The sequence below is a fragment of the Notechis scutatus genome, chromosome 5 (genome assembly GCF_049901735.1).
Source record: "Notechis scutatus isolate UNSWTSFEM ecotype Mainland chromosome 5, rNotScu1.2, whole genome shotgun sequence".
NCBI lineage: Eukaryota > Metazoa > Chordata > Lepidosauria > Squamata > Elapidae > Notechis > Notechis scutatus.
In genome coordinates this window covers 7,313,923-7,326,608 of record NC_142013.1, presented here as the reverse complement: position 1 = coordinate 7,326,608, position 12,686 = coordinate 7,313,923, and the positions used below count along the sequence as shown (strand labels likewise).

The 12,686-nt window shown below is 45.7% G+C and overlaps 1 protein-coding gene across 30 annotated transcripts in view; it reads left to right on the top strand.

Moving 5' to 3' along the window:
• Nucleotides 1–12,686, top strand: part of DLG2 (discs large MAGUK scaffold protein 2) — a 1,023,659-nt gene that overhangs the window by 1,001,021 nt on the left and 9,952 nt on the right. For 15 of the 30 annotated variants that reach the window (XR_015749696.1, XM_087966062.1, XM_087966060.1 and 12 more), the window contains 3 exons: nt 885–926; nt 6,670–6,720; nt 10,345–10,446. Coding sequence is in view for 29 of the 30 variants with exons in the window: in XM_087966062.1 (XP_087822188.1) it covers nt 885–926; nt 6,670–6,720; nt 10,345–10,446 (195 nt within the window). In the remaining variant the exon portion in view is untranslated. The remainder of the gene's footprint in view (nt 1–884; nt 927–6,669; nt 6,721–10,344; nt 10,447–12,686) is intronic. The other 15 variants (XM_087966067.1, XM_087966065.1, XM_087966064.1 and 12 more) reach the window with 1 other exon arrangement.

The window sequence follows — 12,686 nt, the reverse complement described above, 5'->3', positions numbered from 1 at the left end:
GCAAGCAAGGGTAGTACCAATAGTAATAGGCGCCTTGAGTGCAGCCCCAAAGCAACTGGAGCACCATGTGAACACCATAGGCACTGACAAATTTGCCATCAGTCAATTGCAGAAGGCAGCTTTACTTGGAACAGCTTCCATCCTGTGGCGATATCTGTAACATCATCAAACATCCAGATTTGCCTATCCCAGGTCCTTGGTAAGGACTCGATAGGTAGACAAAAATGCCAAACCCAGTCTGAACATCTGACTGACTGTGCGAATAATAATAATAATAATAATAATAATAATAATAATAATAATAATAATAATAATAATAATAATAATAATAATATAAGCAGCAGCCACAGTGGTTAAAGATGTTTTAGAAGACAACAAATGAAAGAAGAATAGTGGTGGGTCGGGAAAGAGTTTATTGACCCCTCTACATTGCTCCTCCTGCGTTTCCCTTTCTCACAATTCTTTCCCCAAGGCTAATTGTGGACGTACTTTCACAAACGAGGCAGATAGCCCCATACATCACTAGCAAGTCCATGTACATCTCATATATGAGTCATGTCACATGGCTGACATCCCTCTTTTGTTCCTCATCACCCTTTGAGAAATGTTTGCGAAACAAAGTTTTTGCAAAGACATCCTTAACGCTTTCTTTGGCGGCTGTTTATCTGAGGTAAATCACGGGCAATACAGCCCTTTCTCGGTGTATCCACCCATGATCATGTCTTTGGCCTTCCTAGTCAAGTTTCTCGGAAACTCTTTGGCTGACTTAACGCACCGTTCACTTCGACTTTTACTTTGCATGCCGATTGCATGACCGGGAGTGATTGCTTGACATTTTGCTGCTTGACTATCTCTCCTTTTAATTTGCTTTCCTGTTCTTGCAGAACATCTCTCTTCTAATGCCAGCGATAGTGAAAGTAGCTACAGTAAGTTATGGCATTTCTTGGGTTCTTTTACTTTGGCTTGCCTCTGAAGGCTTGGTTTCTTATCCTTTCTTTTTTCCCCACACCCCCTCTGGATTTTTTCTTCTTTCATTTTTGCTTTTCAGATTTTAAAAAGATTGTGTGAAAGTGTCCAGAGGTGGATTGTATATTACAGGCTGCAAATTATGTGTCACTTCTTACGTGCCTCTGAAGTGGACCTGGTCTCCTTTGTCAAGGCGTTAATGCCAAAAAATAATGTAGTTTTATAATTTAGGTCCAGCAGGTCAACTTCCAAACGTCGTTTTTCAGGAAAATGGAGCAGATGCTTTCAATCCAGCACATGATTTACAATGATACTAGCAGGAAGTGTGCTGAAACTGTTTGAGCAAAAAGTTCTGTAGGCCTTAATACATTGGAGTATACAAAAATTGTAGGAGGTAGCCTTCAAAATGACCTTCTTTGAAATGCCAACTATCATATATATACAGTTAAGGCATTTGATTTAATAGGCATTTGACTGAATAGAATTCAATTCAATTGAACCTAAGTATGCAAACTTATGGAAAGTTATTTGTATCCTGCCTTTGTTATTTTTGCAAATAACTCAAGGTGGCAAACATATCATAACGCTAGGCTGTTGGTTTGAGCTCCGAGCTTGGAAAATTGGTTGCAAATGTTTTGTCGCCATTCGAAGAGACATTGTCAATGCAATTTTGAGTTGTGCTCATCTGTCAGAACACAGGTCTTTAAATATTTTTTTATGAGATGCAAATTAGTTTGACTATTGTTTGCTCGGCTATTTCTGAGTCATGGGCACATACGAGCCCAATTCAAAACACACTGACGATGCCTCCTCGAATGGCTCAAACCAGCATCCTAACTACCAACACAAGCTACTAATATTCAAACACATTTCATATCATAACACTTTCCTCCTTCTATTTTCCCCACAACAACAACGTCAACTTTGTGAGGTGAACTGGGAAGAAAGACTGACTAGCCCAAGATTACTCAGCTGGCTTTCATGTCTAAGGCGGGACTAGTACTCACAGTCTCCTGGTGATTGGCGAGTTCATCCAATGGCTTTCATGCCTAAGACTCACAGTCTCCTGGTGATTGGCCAAGTTCACCCAATTGGCTTTCATTCCTAAGGCAGGACTAGAACTCACAGTCTCCTGGTGATTGGCCAAGTCTCCTGGTGATTGGCCAAGTTCACCCAATTGGCTTTCATGCCTAAGACTCACAATCTCCTGGTGATTGGCCAAGTTCACCCAATTGGCTTTCATTCCTAAGGCAGGACTAGAACTCACAGTCTCCTGGTGATTGGCCAAGTCTCCTGGTGATTGGCCAAGTTCACCCAATTGGCTTTCATGCCTAAGACTCACAGTCTCCTGGTGATTGGCCAAGCTTACCCAATTGGCTTTCATGCCTAAGGCAGAACTAGAACTCACAGTCTCCTGGTGATTGGCCAAGTTCACCCAGCTGGTTTTCATGCCTAAGGCAGGACTAGAACTCACAGCCTCCTGGTGATTGGCTAAGTTCACCCAGCTGGCTTTCATGCCTAAGGCAGGACTAGAACTCACAGCCTCCTGGTGATTGGCCAAGTTCACCCAGCTGGCTTTCATGCCTAAGACCAGGACTAGAACTCCCAATCCCCCAGTCTTGCTAGACTATTGCTTTAACCACTAGACCAAACTGGATCTATGGAATCTGATTTCCCCATTAATTTGGCATGTTTGAACCAGTGGGAAACTCTCTGTACAATAATTACAACGTATTTCTGATAGGAAGAACAAGTTCGGACACACCTGCTCAGCTAAATATGCTACTAAATGTGTTAAATATTAGAAACCTGTCATCAGTCACATTTTTCAGTGCCGTTGTAACTTTGAATGGTCACTAAATGAACTGTTGTAAGTCGGGGACTACGTGTACTTCCCATCAAACAGAATGTCATACGATTTTAAAGTATTCTTATGAAGTATTCACCTGACCTCACCAGATGCTTGGCCAGCTGTCTCCATTTATAGTCATTTCTAGTATCCCTCAGTCTCAGGATCGTATTTGACAAAGTATTTTCCGCAAATTGGCATTTAGTTAATGACCGTGATGTTCGCTTAATGACCACAAGTGGTCCCTTAACAACTGATGCAAAAAAAATCAGATTGGCCATATTGGTGGCCTGTTTTACAACATCACCACTCACAATCACGATGGGCAGGCTCCATGATGGTCGTAAGTTCAGGACAACCTATGCAGCTTATGAGTTCGAAAAACAAAGTATCTGCATCCGGTCCCATTGAAGCATAGAGTCTCCCCCAGGTTCAAACCATGCTCCCCTCCCGCCCTTTCCCTTTTAATCTATCGAGCCAAAGTATGGATTTCTTCCAGATGTAGTCATGCTGTAGTCCTGATTTGAGAATCAGAGCACAGTCATGTCTAGGGAGATTATCAGTCATCCAGGCCATGGTTGTCCCAAAGATGGTGTTTTGTTTTTTTCCAAAAGGCCAACTGGATTTTATGGTTTTTCTTTGAAGAGTCGAAGAAGCTTCTTGGACGAGAAGCGAAACGTCTCCAAAGAAAAATTAGAAAGTCCAGTGATCTCTTGAAAAAGCACTTTTGGGACAGAGCACAGACAATAGAGTAAATTTTAATTTTTAGGCCAACTACCATGCCATGTTAGAGCTTCAGAAGCGGGAGGATCCCTGCCTAACTTCTTAAGCCGGAGCAGTTTTGAAGCATAACATTTCAAGAGTCCTTCAAGAGTCACAGAATGACTCAAGACATTAACCATTTGTTTTCTATTTCATTTATATTGGTGCGATAGAAGGGGGGGATCCTTCCTTCCTTGCCACAACTAAACAGCATCTCCAGAGTTGAGAATCATCTGCAAAGTCATTAAAATTTGGAAGGGACCTTGGAGGTCTTCTAATTAACCTCTGGGCTCCTGTGCCAGAAGCCGCCCCTGTTGCATGTGCACACTATTCCCCCCTGCACTGCCCCCTTACCCCTGCACTGTGCCTCCCAGCTGATTTTGGCCCATTTGAGGGCCTTTTTCAGCCTGCCAGAGGCTTGAGGGAAGCCTCTGCAGTCTTTCACGGGCATCGAAAAATAGGCCCATTTCATCACTTCAGGCATTCCGAAATACATGAAGTGATCAGCTGGCTTATTTTTTTCGGCCTGCAGGCGCTTCCCTCAAGCCTCTGGCAGGCAAAAAGGCCCGAAAAATCAGCTGGAGTAGCGTAGCAAGCATGGTGATGTAAGTTTGCCTGGGGCTTGCGTGCCCACACAAATGGCTCTGTGTGCCACCTGTGGCACGTGTGCCGTAGGTTCGCCATCACGGCTCTAAACCAGGGGTCCCTAACCACCGGGCGCGGACCGGTACCGGTCTGTGAGCACTCTCACCCGGGCCGCAAAGGAAAAAAATGGCGCTTTATTCGCCTTCGGTGAATGTTGCTGGGATCGGGGATCAAGGACACAAATGAAAGAAGGAGGGAGGAAGCAACGAAGCCTGTCCTGCTCTCTGGCTCAGTGGCTTCCGGCTTCCTCCCGCCTCATTCCTCTCTCAGTCGCTCTCTCGCTCCTCCACCAGCCCAGGAAGAAACTGCTTCAAAGAAACCGGGTGGTGGTGGGGTGGCTTTTCCTGTCGGCGCAGCTCCTCCGAGCGCCTGTTTCACCCCCCACCCGCCGCCAATCAATCCAGGTTCAATCCAGTGCTCCGTTCTGCCTGCTTGCCTGCCTTCGTTTCTGGTAGTTTCGAGCAGCTTTGGCTGAGAATAATAACTATTCGCCTCTTTTTCTCAGCGAAGCTGCTCCGAAACTACCAGAAACCAAGGCAGGCAGGCAGGCAGGCAGCAGAACGGAGCACTGGATTGAACTGCGGGCGGAGACGGGGCGGGGTGAATGGGCGCTCGGAGGATCCGAAACCACCAGAAATGAAGACAGGCAGGCAGAACGGAGCACTGGATTGAACCGCGGGCGGCGTGGCGTGGCGGGGCGGGCGGGGGTGAACGGGCGCTGGAGAAGCTGCGCTCCGAAACCACCAGAAACGAAGGCAGGCAGGCAGAACGGAGGATTGAACCGCGGGCGGCGGGGCGGGCGGGGCGGGGCGGGGGTCAACGGGTGCTTCGGAGAAGCTGCGCTCCGAAACCACCAGAAACGAAGGCAGGCAGGCAGAACGGAGGATTGAACCGTGGGCGGCGGGGTGGGGGTGAACGGGCGCTTTGGGGAAGCTGCGCCGACAGGAAAAGCCACCCTGCCGGCTTCTTTGAAGCAGTTTCTTCCTGGGCTGGTGAGGAGTGAGAGAGCGACTGAGAGAGGACGAGGCAGACACCTGAGGGATGGGGCTGAGGAGGGAGGGGAGACACCTGAGGGATGGGGCTGAGAGAGGGAGGGAGACACCTGAGGGATGGGGCTGAGGGAGGGAGGGAGACACCTGAGGGATGGGGCTGAGGGAGGGAGGGAGACACCTGAGGGATGGGGCTGAGGAGGGAGGGAGACACCTGAGGGATGGGGCTGAGAGAGGGAGGGAGACACCTGAGGGATGGGGCTGAGGGAGGGAGGGAGACACCTGAGGGATGGGGCTGAGGGAGGGAGGGAGACACCTGAGGGATGGGGCTGAGGAGGAGGGAGACACCTGAGGGATGGGGCTGAGAGAGGGAGGGAGACACCTGAGGGATGGGGCTGAGGGAGGGAGGGAGACACCTGAGGGATGGGGCTGAGAGAGGGAGGAGACACCTGAGGGATGGGGCTGAGAGAGGGAGGGAGACACCTGAGGGATGGGGCTGAGGGAGGGAGGGAGACACCTGAGGGATGGGGCTGAGGAGGGAGGGAGACACCTGAGGGATGGGGCTGAGGGAGGGAGGGAGACACCTGAGGGATGGGGCTGAGGGAGGGAGGGAGACACCTGAGGGATGAGGCTGAGGGAGGGAGGGAGACACCTGAGGGATGAGGCTGAGGGAGGGAGGGAGACACCTGAGGGATGGGGCTGATGAAGGCAGGGCCGAGAGGCGAGGCTTCTCAGCCGTCCTGCAGGGACTATCTGTCGCTCAGGGTTGCAATGAGGAGGCATTGGCGTTCCTGAACTTGGTGGTTTGCTGGCAGACGTTTTATTACCCGACTAGGTAACAACATCAGATGTTACCTAGTCAGATAATGAAACGTCTGCAAGCAAACCACCAAACTCGACTCTTTCTCTCCCCCGGTCCTTGAAAAAGTGTTTCTGAGTGAAACTGGTCCCTGGCACAAAAAGGTTGGGTACCACTGCTCTAAACCATTTCAGGCAAACAGTTGTCCAGTCTTTTCTTAAAAACCTCCAGTATTGGAGCATCTCCAGAGTTGAGAATTATCTGTAACTTGGAGCACCCACCTCTTCCTTCCTTCTCAATGCATTCTCATCCACTAAGTCTGTATTTCTCAACCTTCACGTCGTTAAGATGCATGGATTTCAACTCCCAGAATTCCCCAGCCAGCATGCTGGGAGTTGAAGTCCACGCATCTTAAAGGTAATCAAGATTGGGGGAAAAAACATTGCTTTAGGACATTTCTGACACCTGTTGTATCTACTCAGTTTGCAATGATAAATCACAGGCTAACTTAAAACTTTAAGCCGAGGTTGATTGCTTGAAAGCATTTAGGAGTACCTTGTATGTAAGCCTACTCAAGGAAGTAAATGTGACATTGGGGAGAGTTTTGGAAGCACTGGGCTTCAATGCTGATTTTCTCTCTGTTTTTCTTCTCTCGTCAGGAGGACAAGAGGACTGCATTCTCTCCTATGAACCGGTTACACGGCAGGAAAGTAAGCAAGCTTTGGTGTCTACAGAGATTGTCAAGATCATGTGTGATCATGTGTGATGACCCAGGGCATGACACAAAAATAACCAAGTCACAAAAATAGAAGAAAGTCCCTTTAATGCCTCCAACTTGGCCCCAATGTCCAATTATCCTCGGCAGGCTATCAAACTCTTAAAGAAAACAGTTTATGGAGGGAGTAAATGCAATCCGCACCCAAAGTAAAGTTAATTCAAAATTTAAAAAACCAACACAAACCACACTGAAGGAATTACTAGGCAGGCAAGGATGATTAATTGCAGACTTCTACCAGATAACGCAGCAACCAGAGTTGGGAGGAAGCCAAAACACAGATAAGCTCTGACAAGAATGCATGCTTTGCTTCCAGCAGCCTTGCCATGCGCAGTTTTTCCTTTTAACCAGTCCTCCCAACTGCAGCCCATGAAGGGGATCAGGGCCCCTTCCTCCCCCTAGACCATGCCACTCACGTTTCTCCCTTATCCTCTCCCCCCTGCATGCCCTAGGATGAAGAGGGGATGGGCCTGGGTCTTCCTCTGAATGCCCATCTGGCCTGTGCCCTTCCCCAGTTTCCTCCACAACCACCGGAGCCACACTCCCACTCTCTGTCAGCTGTTCCATCTCTCCCTCAGAGTCAGACTCCAACAGGGGCATGACATCGTGGTTGTCCCAAAGGTACTTTTCCAAAAGGCAATTGGACTTTCTTCCATTGTTTTTTCCTTGAAAACATTTCGCTTCTCATCCAAGAAGCAATTGAAGAACCGAAGAAACTTCCTGGATGAGAAGTGAAACGTTTGCAAGGAGGAAAACACCACAAAAGTCCAGTTGCCTTATGGAAAAGCACTTTTGTCACAAGCTTGGATGTGTTCCTTCGTCAGTTTGGTCTAAACGAGGGGGTCTCCAACCTTGGCATTAAGCCTTGGTGGACTTCAACTCCCAGAATTCCCCAGCCAGCAAAGCTCCCAACCAGAAAAGTAAAGCTGGCTGGGGAATTCTGGGAGTTGAAGTCCGTCAAGGTTTAAAGTTGCCAAGGTTGGAGACCCCCCTGGTCTAAACTATGTCTAGCTTATTTTTACAGTAAAATCTTGGGCTGCTAGTAGGGTTCGCTAATTTTTAAATATATGTCCTTCCTACCTAAACTGTCCCTCTCTAAGTCTATCACGGCAGAATGAATGGGTCTAGCTAGCTCACTTCAATTTTGCTCAGGTATTTCTCCTAAATTGTTTGAGCAGCTAAAGTGGGTCATAGTATTTTGTTTTTGGTAGTGGTCAATTAAGTTTCTGAAAGTTTTGTCACCAGACAAGGTAACCTCAGGGGTGGACTGCTACGGGTTCGCCCAGGTTCAGGCGGACCTGTTGCTAAAGTTATGGCCAGTTCGGTGAACCGCCAAATCCCACCCCTGGCTGGCCCCTCCCACCCCACCCCTCCCACCCTGCCTCATCCCACCCCTCCCAAGACTCTCCACATGGCCTGTTTGGATGCAGGTAAGTGCAGGGCCCGTGGGGAGACTCGGGGAGGGTAAAAAAATGGGCCTCCCGGAAATTCCAGAAGTTGGAGCGCCTCCGGGGCCTGGGAGAGGCAGTTTTCGCCCTCCCAGAGGCCTAAGGAAAGCCTCCGGAGCCTGGGAGGGTGAAAAATGGCCCTCCTGAAGGTTCCGGTAGGCCACACCCACCATGGCCACGCCCACCCAGCAATCAGGCAGAGAACCCATTGCTGGGATTTTTGAAGCCCACCCCTGAGTAACATCATCAGCAGGACTAGAATAGAATAACAGAATTGGAAGGGACCTTGGAGGTCTTCTAGTCTAACCCCCTAAATCTTAAGTGGTTATCCAGTCTCTTCTTAGAAACTTCCCGTGTTGGGAGCATTCAAAACTTCTGGAGGCGGGTCGTTCCACTGATTAATTGTTCTCACTGTCAGGAAATTCCTCCCTAGTTCTAGGTTGCTTCGCTCTTGGATTAGTTTCCATCCATTGCTTCTTTTCCTGCCTTCAGGTGCTTTGGAGAATAGCTTGACTCCCTCTTCTTGAGATATTGGATTTTCTTGTCCTATTCTATTCAGCTTATAAATGTCTTGTGTGCCAGTGTGGTCATTTGGTCATTTGATTGGTGGTTGGTTTAGAGATATATTTAGAAAGCAATATAAACCAACAACCAACCAAATGATAACACTGGCACACAAGACATTTATAAGCAAAGGAGAGCAGGACAAGAAAATCCACCTGATGATGTTACTTAGTTTGGTAATGAAACGTTCAGAAGCTAAATTGAGACAAGCTTGGAGAACAAACCACTGCCAAAATCTAAAACCTGAGTGACCAATATTTTCTATTATTTCAAAGATAGTATGTTGTATTGTAGATTACAGGGATTACCTTTTCAAAAATATTTAGTTCCCACTTAAAACACCCACAAGTCTATCGGGGAAGAAGGAGTGGTTCTAGATCACTTTGGGTTTACTCTGGTTCCTCTTGCATTGTTGTTGTTGTTGTTATTATTATTATTATTATTATTATTATTAATTATTATTCGTGTTCTGCAAGCAAATCCTTTGCCAAAATCCATGCATGAGAAAAAGCAGGAAGTGGAACCCTAAAGCCATACTGTGCAATCAATCCTTGCAATTCAGAGATAGCAATGATTTAATATCCTGCCACCTAAAGTAATACATTCATTCCTAACTGAGTGGCTGACTGCGGCACAAAGGGCTTGTTGCCAACTTTTAATATTCCAATTTGTTAGTCATTTTAATGAATATTTAAACCACGTAATATCAAGCGCAATCAGTTGCAACTTTTGAAATCATGATGTCGTCTATGATCTGGACTGTCCTCAATAGATATTTTTCTGCTTCATTGTATTTTACGTATAGCCCCAATCTAAGATGTGAAATCCGTCCACATTTCCTTAGGACCAGTTCTACAAAATACGTATATATAGCTGGTGTCTTCCATCCCATTCAAAGAACGTAATGAAAGAGGACATTTAAAAAACAAACAAATTTGCCCGATGTCCTTTATATTGTAAGAAGGACCTTGCTGAATTTCATGATTGCACAGTTCAGAATTGGTTTCCCAAGGAAAAAAAAACTCCAGATTATTAGGAAAAATAATGACCGTTACATCTTCTGGAGAACAATTCCGTGTAGAAGCATTCCAATAAGCCTTTTAATGAGGCATGTTCAGTTGCATCTCATGGAAGTCCCTGTTTTGCTTTTAGGAAATGTTATCTGTCCTTCGTTCCATTTACTAAATCTAAATGCATCGTCCAAGTTGATTGCATGCAACTGAGATCTCTCCAAGATTAAATTTTAGCAATAGCAATAGCACATAGGCTTATATACCGTTCTCCATAGTGCTTTATAGCACTCTCTGAGTGGTTTACAGAGTCAGCCTATTGCCCCCAACAATCTGGGTCCTCACTTCACTGATCTTGGAAGGATGGAAAGCTGAGTCCACCTTGAGATGGTCAGGATCGAACTGGCTATGGGCAGAGTTTACCTGCAATATTGCATTCTAACCACTGCACCATCATGTTTCCTTTTAGGTATCAACCCGTCACCAGTGCTTGTTACAAAGCTACCTTAACCATCTTCTTTTCTTTCTGCATTTCAGTTAATTACACCAGGCCAGTTATTATCCTTGGCCCAATGAAAGATCGGATAAATGATGATTTGATATCTGAGTTCCCTGACAAATTTGGCTCCTGCGTCCCACGTAAGTATTGTATATCAGGAGGCATCTCTGTGAATCCATTATTTGCTGGCTAAAATGAGGTGCAACATGCTAACTTGTTGTGATCTGTGGTGGAATGTGGCCTGGATTCCCAGCAGGGAGGGGCTGCATTCCAGAGGAGCAAGAATCAGCAAAGTTGAGATAGTTTGGTTGGGTAAAAGAAGGTCACAGTAGCTCCTCCATAGAACTTCTCAAAATACAGGTAGTCCTTGACTTATGACCACAACTGAACTCAACATTTCTGTTGCTAATGAGACAGTTGTTAAGTCAATTTTGTTCCATTTTACAACCTGAATTGCCACAGTTGCTAAGTGAATCACTGCAGTTGTTAAGTTGGTATCTTGTTTGTTAAGTGAATCTGGCTTCCCCATTGACTTTGCTTGTCAGAAGGTTGCAAAAGGGGATCACATCATTGCAAACCATCATAAATATGAACCAGTTGCCAAGGGTCACAATTTTGATCACATGACCATGGGGATGTTGCAATGGTCATAAGTGTGAAAAACAGCCATGTCACTTTTTCAGTGCCGTTGTAACTTTGAACGGTCACTAAATGTAGAGGACTGCTTGTATATCTTTAATAATGCCAGTAATTGCTTTAGTTTGGCAAGATTCTGTCTATAGATGAAAAACAATCAAGGAGAAACTGCTTAGAAGAAACTCAGAGTGTCTTTCTTGGTTTTGGAGGCCTGACTTTGTCCTCTTTCTGGAATACTTGTAAAATTAACAGCTGGGTTTATTTTATGCTAATGTGTCCCATTTTATGCTAATGAGCCCTCATCCTCTTTTCAACAGTAGTCTCATCTGAGAATGTCTTGGGCATGCAAAATGGCTGCCATGAAAGAAACAAAATGGCTGCCCAATCTCAATCATAACATACCCTTTTAGCAGGAGGTAAACTAGAGATGTTCCCACATCCCCTTAATGAAACAAAATGGCTGCCCAAAGTCAATCATAATATATCTTTTTAGCAGGAGGTAAACTAGAGATGTTTCCACATCCACTGAATGAGTTGTGAATGCTCCAACACTGGAAATTTTTAAGAAGAAATGGGATAACCATTTGTCTGTAAGACTTTGGGCTGTAATTCTTCCCGGTTTTCATTTTCTAAGAATCATCTGAGGTTAGAAAGCAACCTTGGAAAAATGGTTGATGCTAGAACTTGGTGCTTTCCTTTGCAAATCCCAATGCTCCACTTAATGTTTACCATTAAGGAAATTCTGCAATACAAGTAGTCCTCGACTTACGACCACAGTTAAGCCAGGAATTTCAGTTGCTGAGCAATGTAGCGGTTCTGCAAATCATCCTGTAACCAGATCCTATTTTATGATCTTTTTATTTTAACCTGTGTCATTGAGCAAATTATGTGGTTGTTAAGGAAACCTGGCTTCCACAATCGACCTCGCTTGTTGGACACAGGCTGGGAAGGTTGCAAATTGGAATCACCTGAACACAGGGAACTTGCAACTGGCCGTAAATGAGAGCTGGATGCCAAGCCCTCCAACAGCAGTCACATGACCGGAAGGGTGGTGTAACGGTTATAAATTTGGGGACTGCTCATAAATCACATTTTGGGAAGCCTTCCTACTTTTGAACAGCTGTTAAACAAATGGTCGTAAGACGAGGACCACCTATGATGTCCAGAACTGTTTTGCTTGAGTACCACTTTATAAGGCCTGGCTAAGACCGCACTTGGAATATTGTATCCAGGTTTGGTCATCACGATATAAACAAGATGTTGAGAGTCTAGAAAGAGTGCAGAGAAGGGCAACAAAAAACGGATTAGGAGGCTGGGGGCTAAAACATATGAAGAATGGTTGCAGGAATTGGGTTTGTCTAGTTTCATGAAAAGAAGGACTAGGGTTGACATGATAGAAGTCTTCCAATATCTCAGGGGGGTTCCACAAAAGAAGAGGGAGTCAAACTATTCTCCAAAGCACCTGAAGGCACGACAAGAAGCAATGGATGGAAACTAATCAAGGAGAGAAGCAACCTAGAACTAAGGAGAAATTTCCTGATGCTGAGAATAATTAATCAGTGGAACAACTTGCCTCCAGAAGTTGTAAATGCTCGAACACTGGAAGTTTTTAAGAAGAGATTGGACAACCATTTCTCTGAAGTGGTGTAGGGTCTTCTGCTTGAGAAGGGGGTTGGACTAGAAGACCTCTAAGGTCCCTTCCAATTCTGTTATTCAGTCTTTCTATATTTCAGACAAAGTAAAT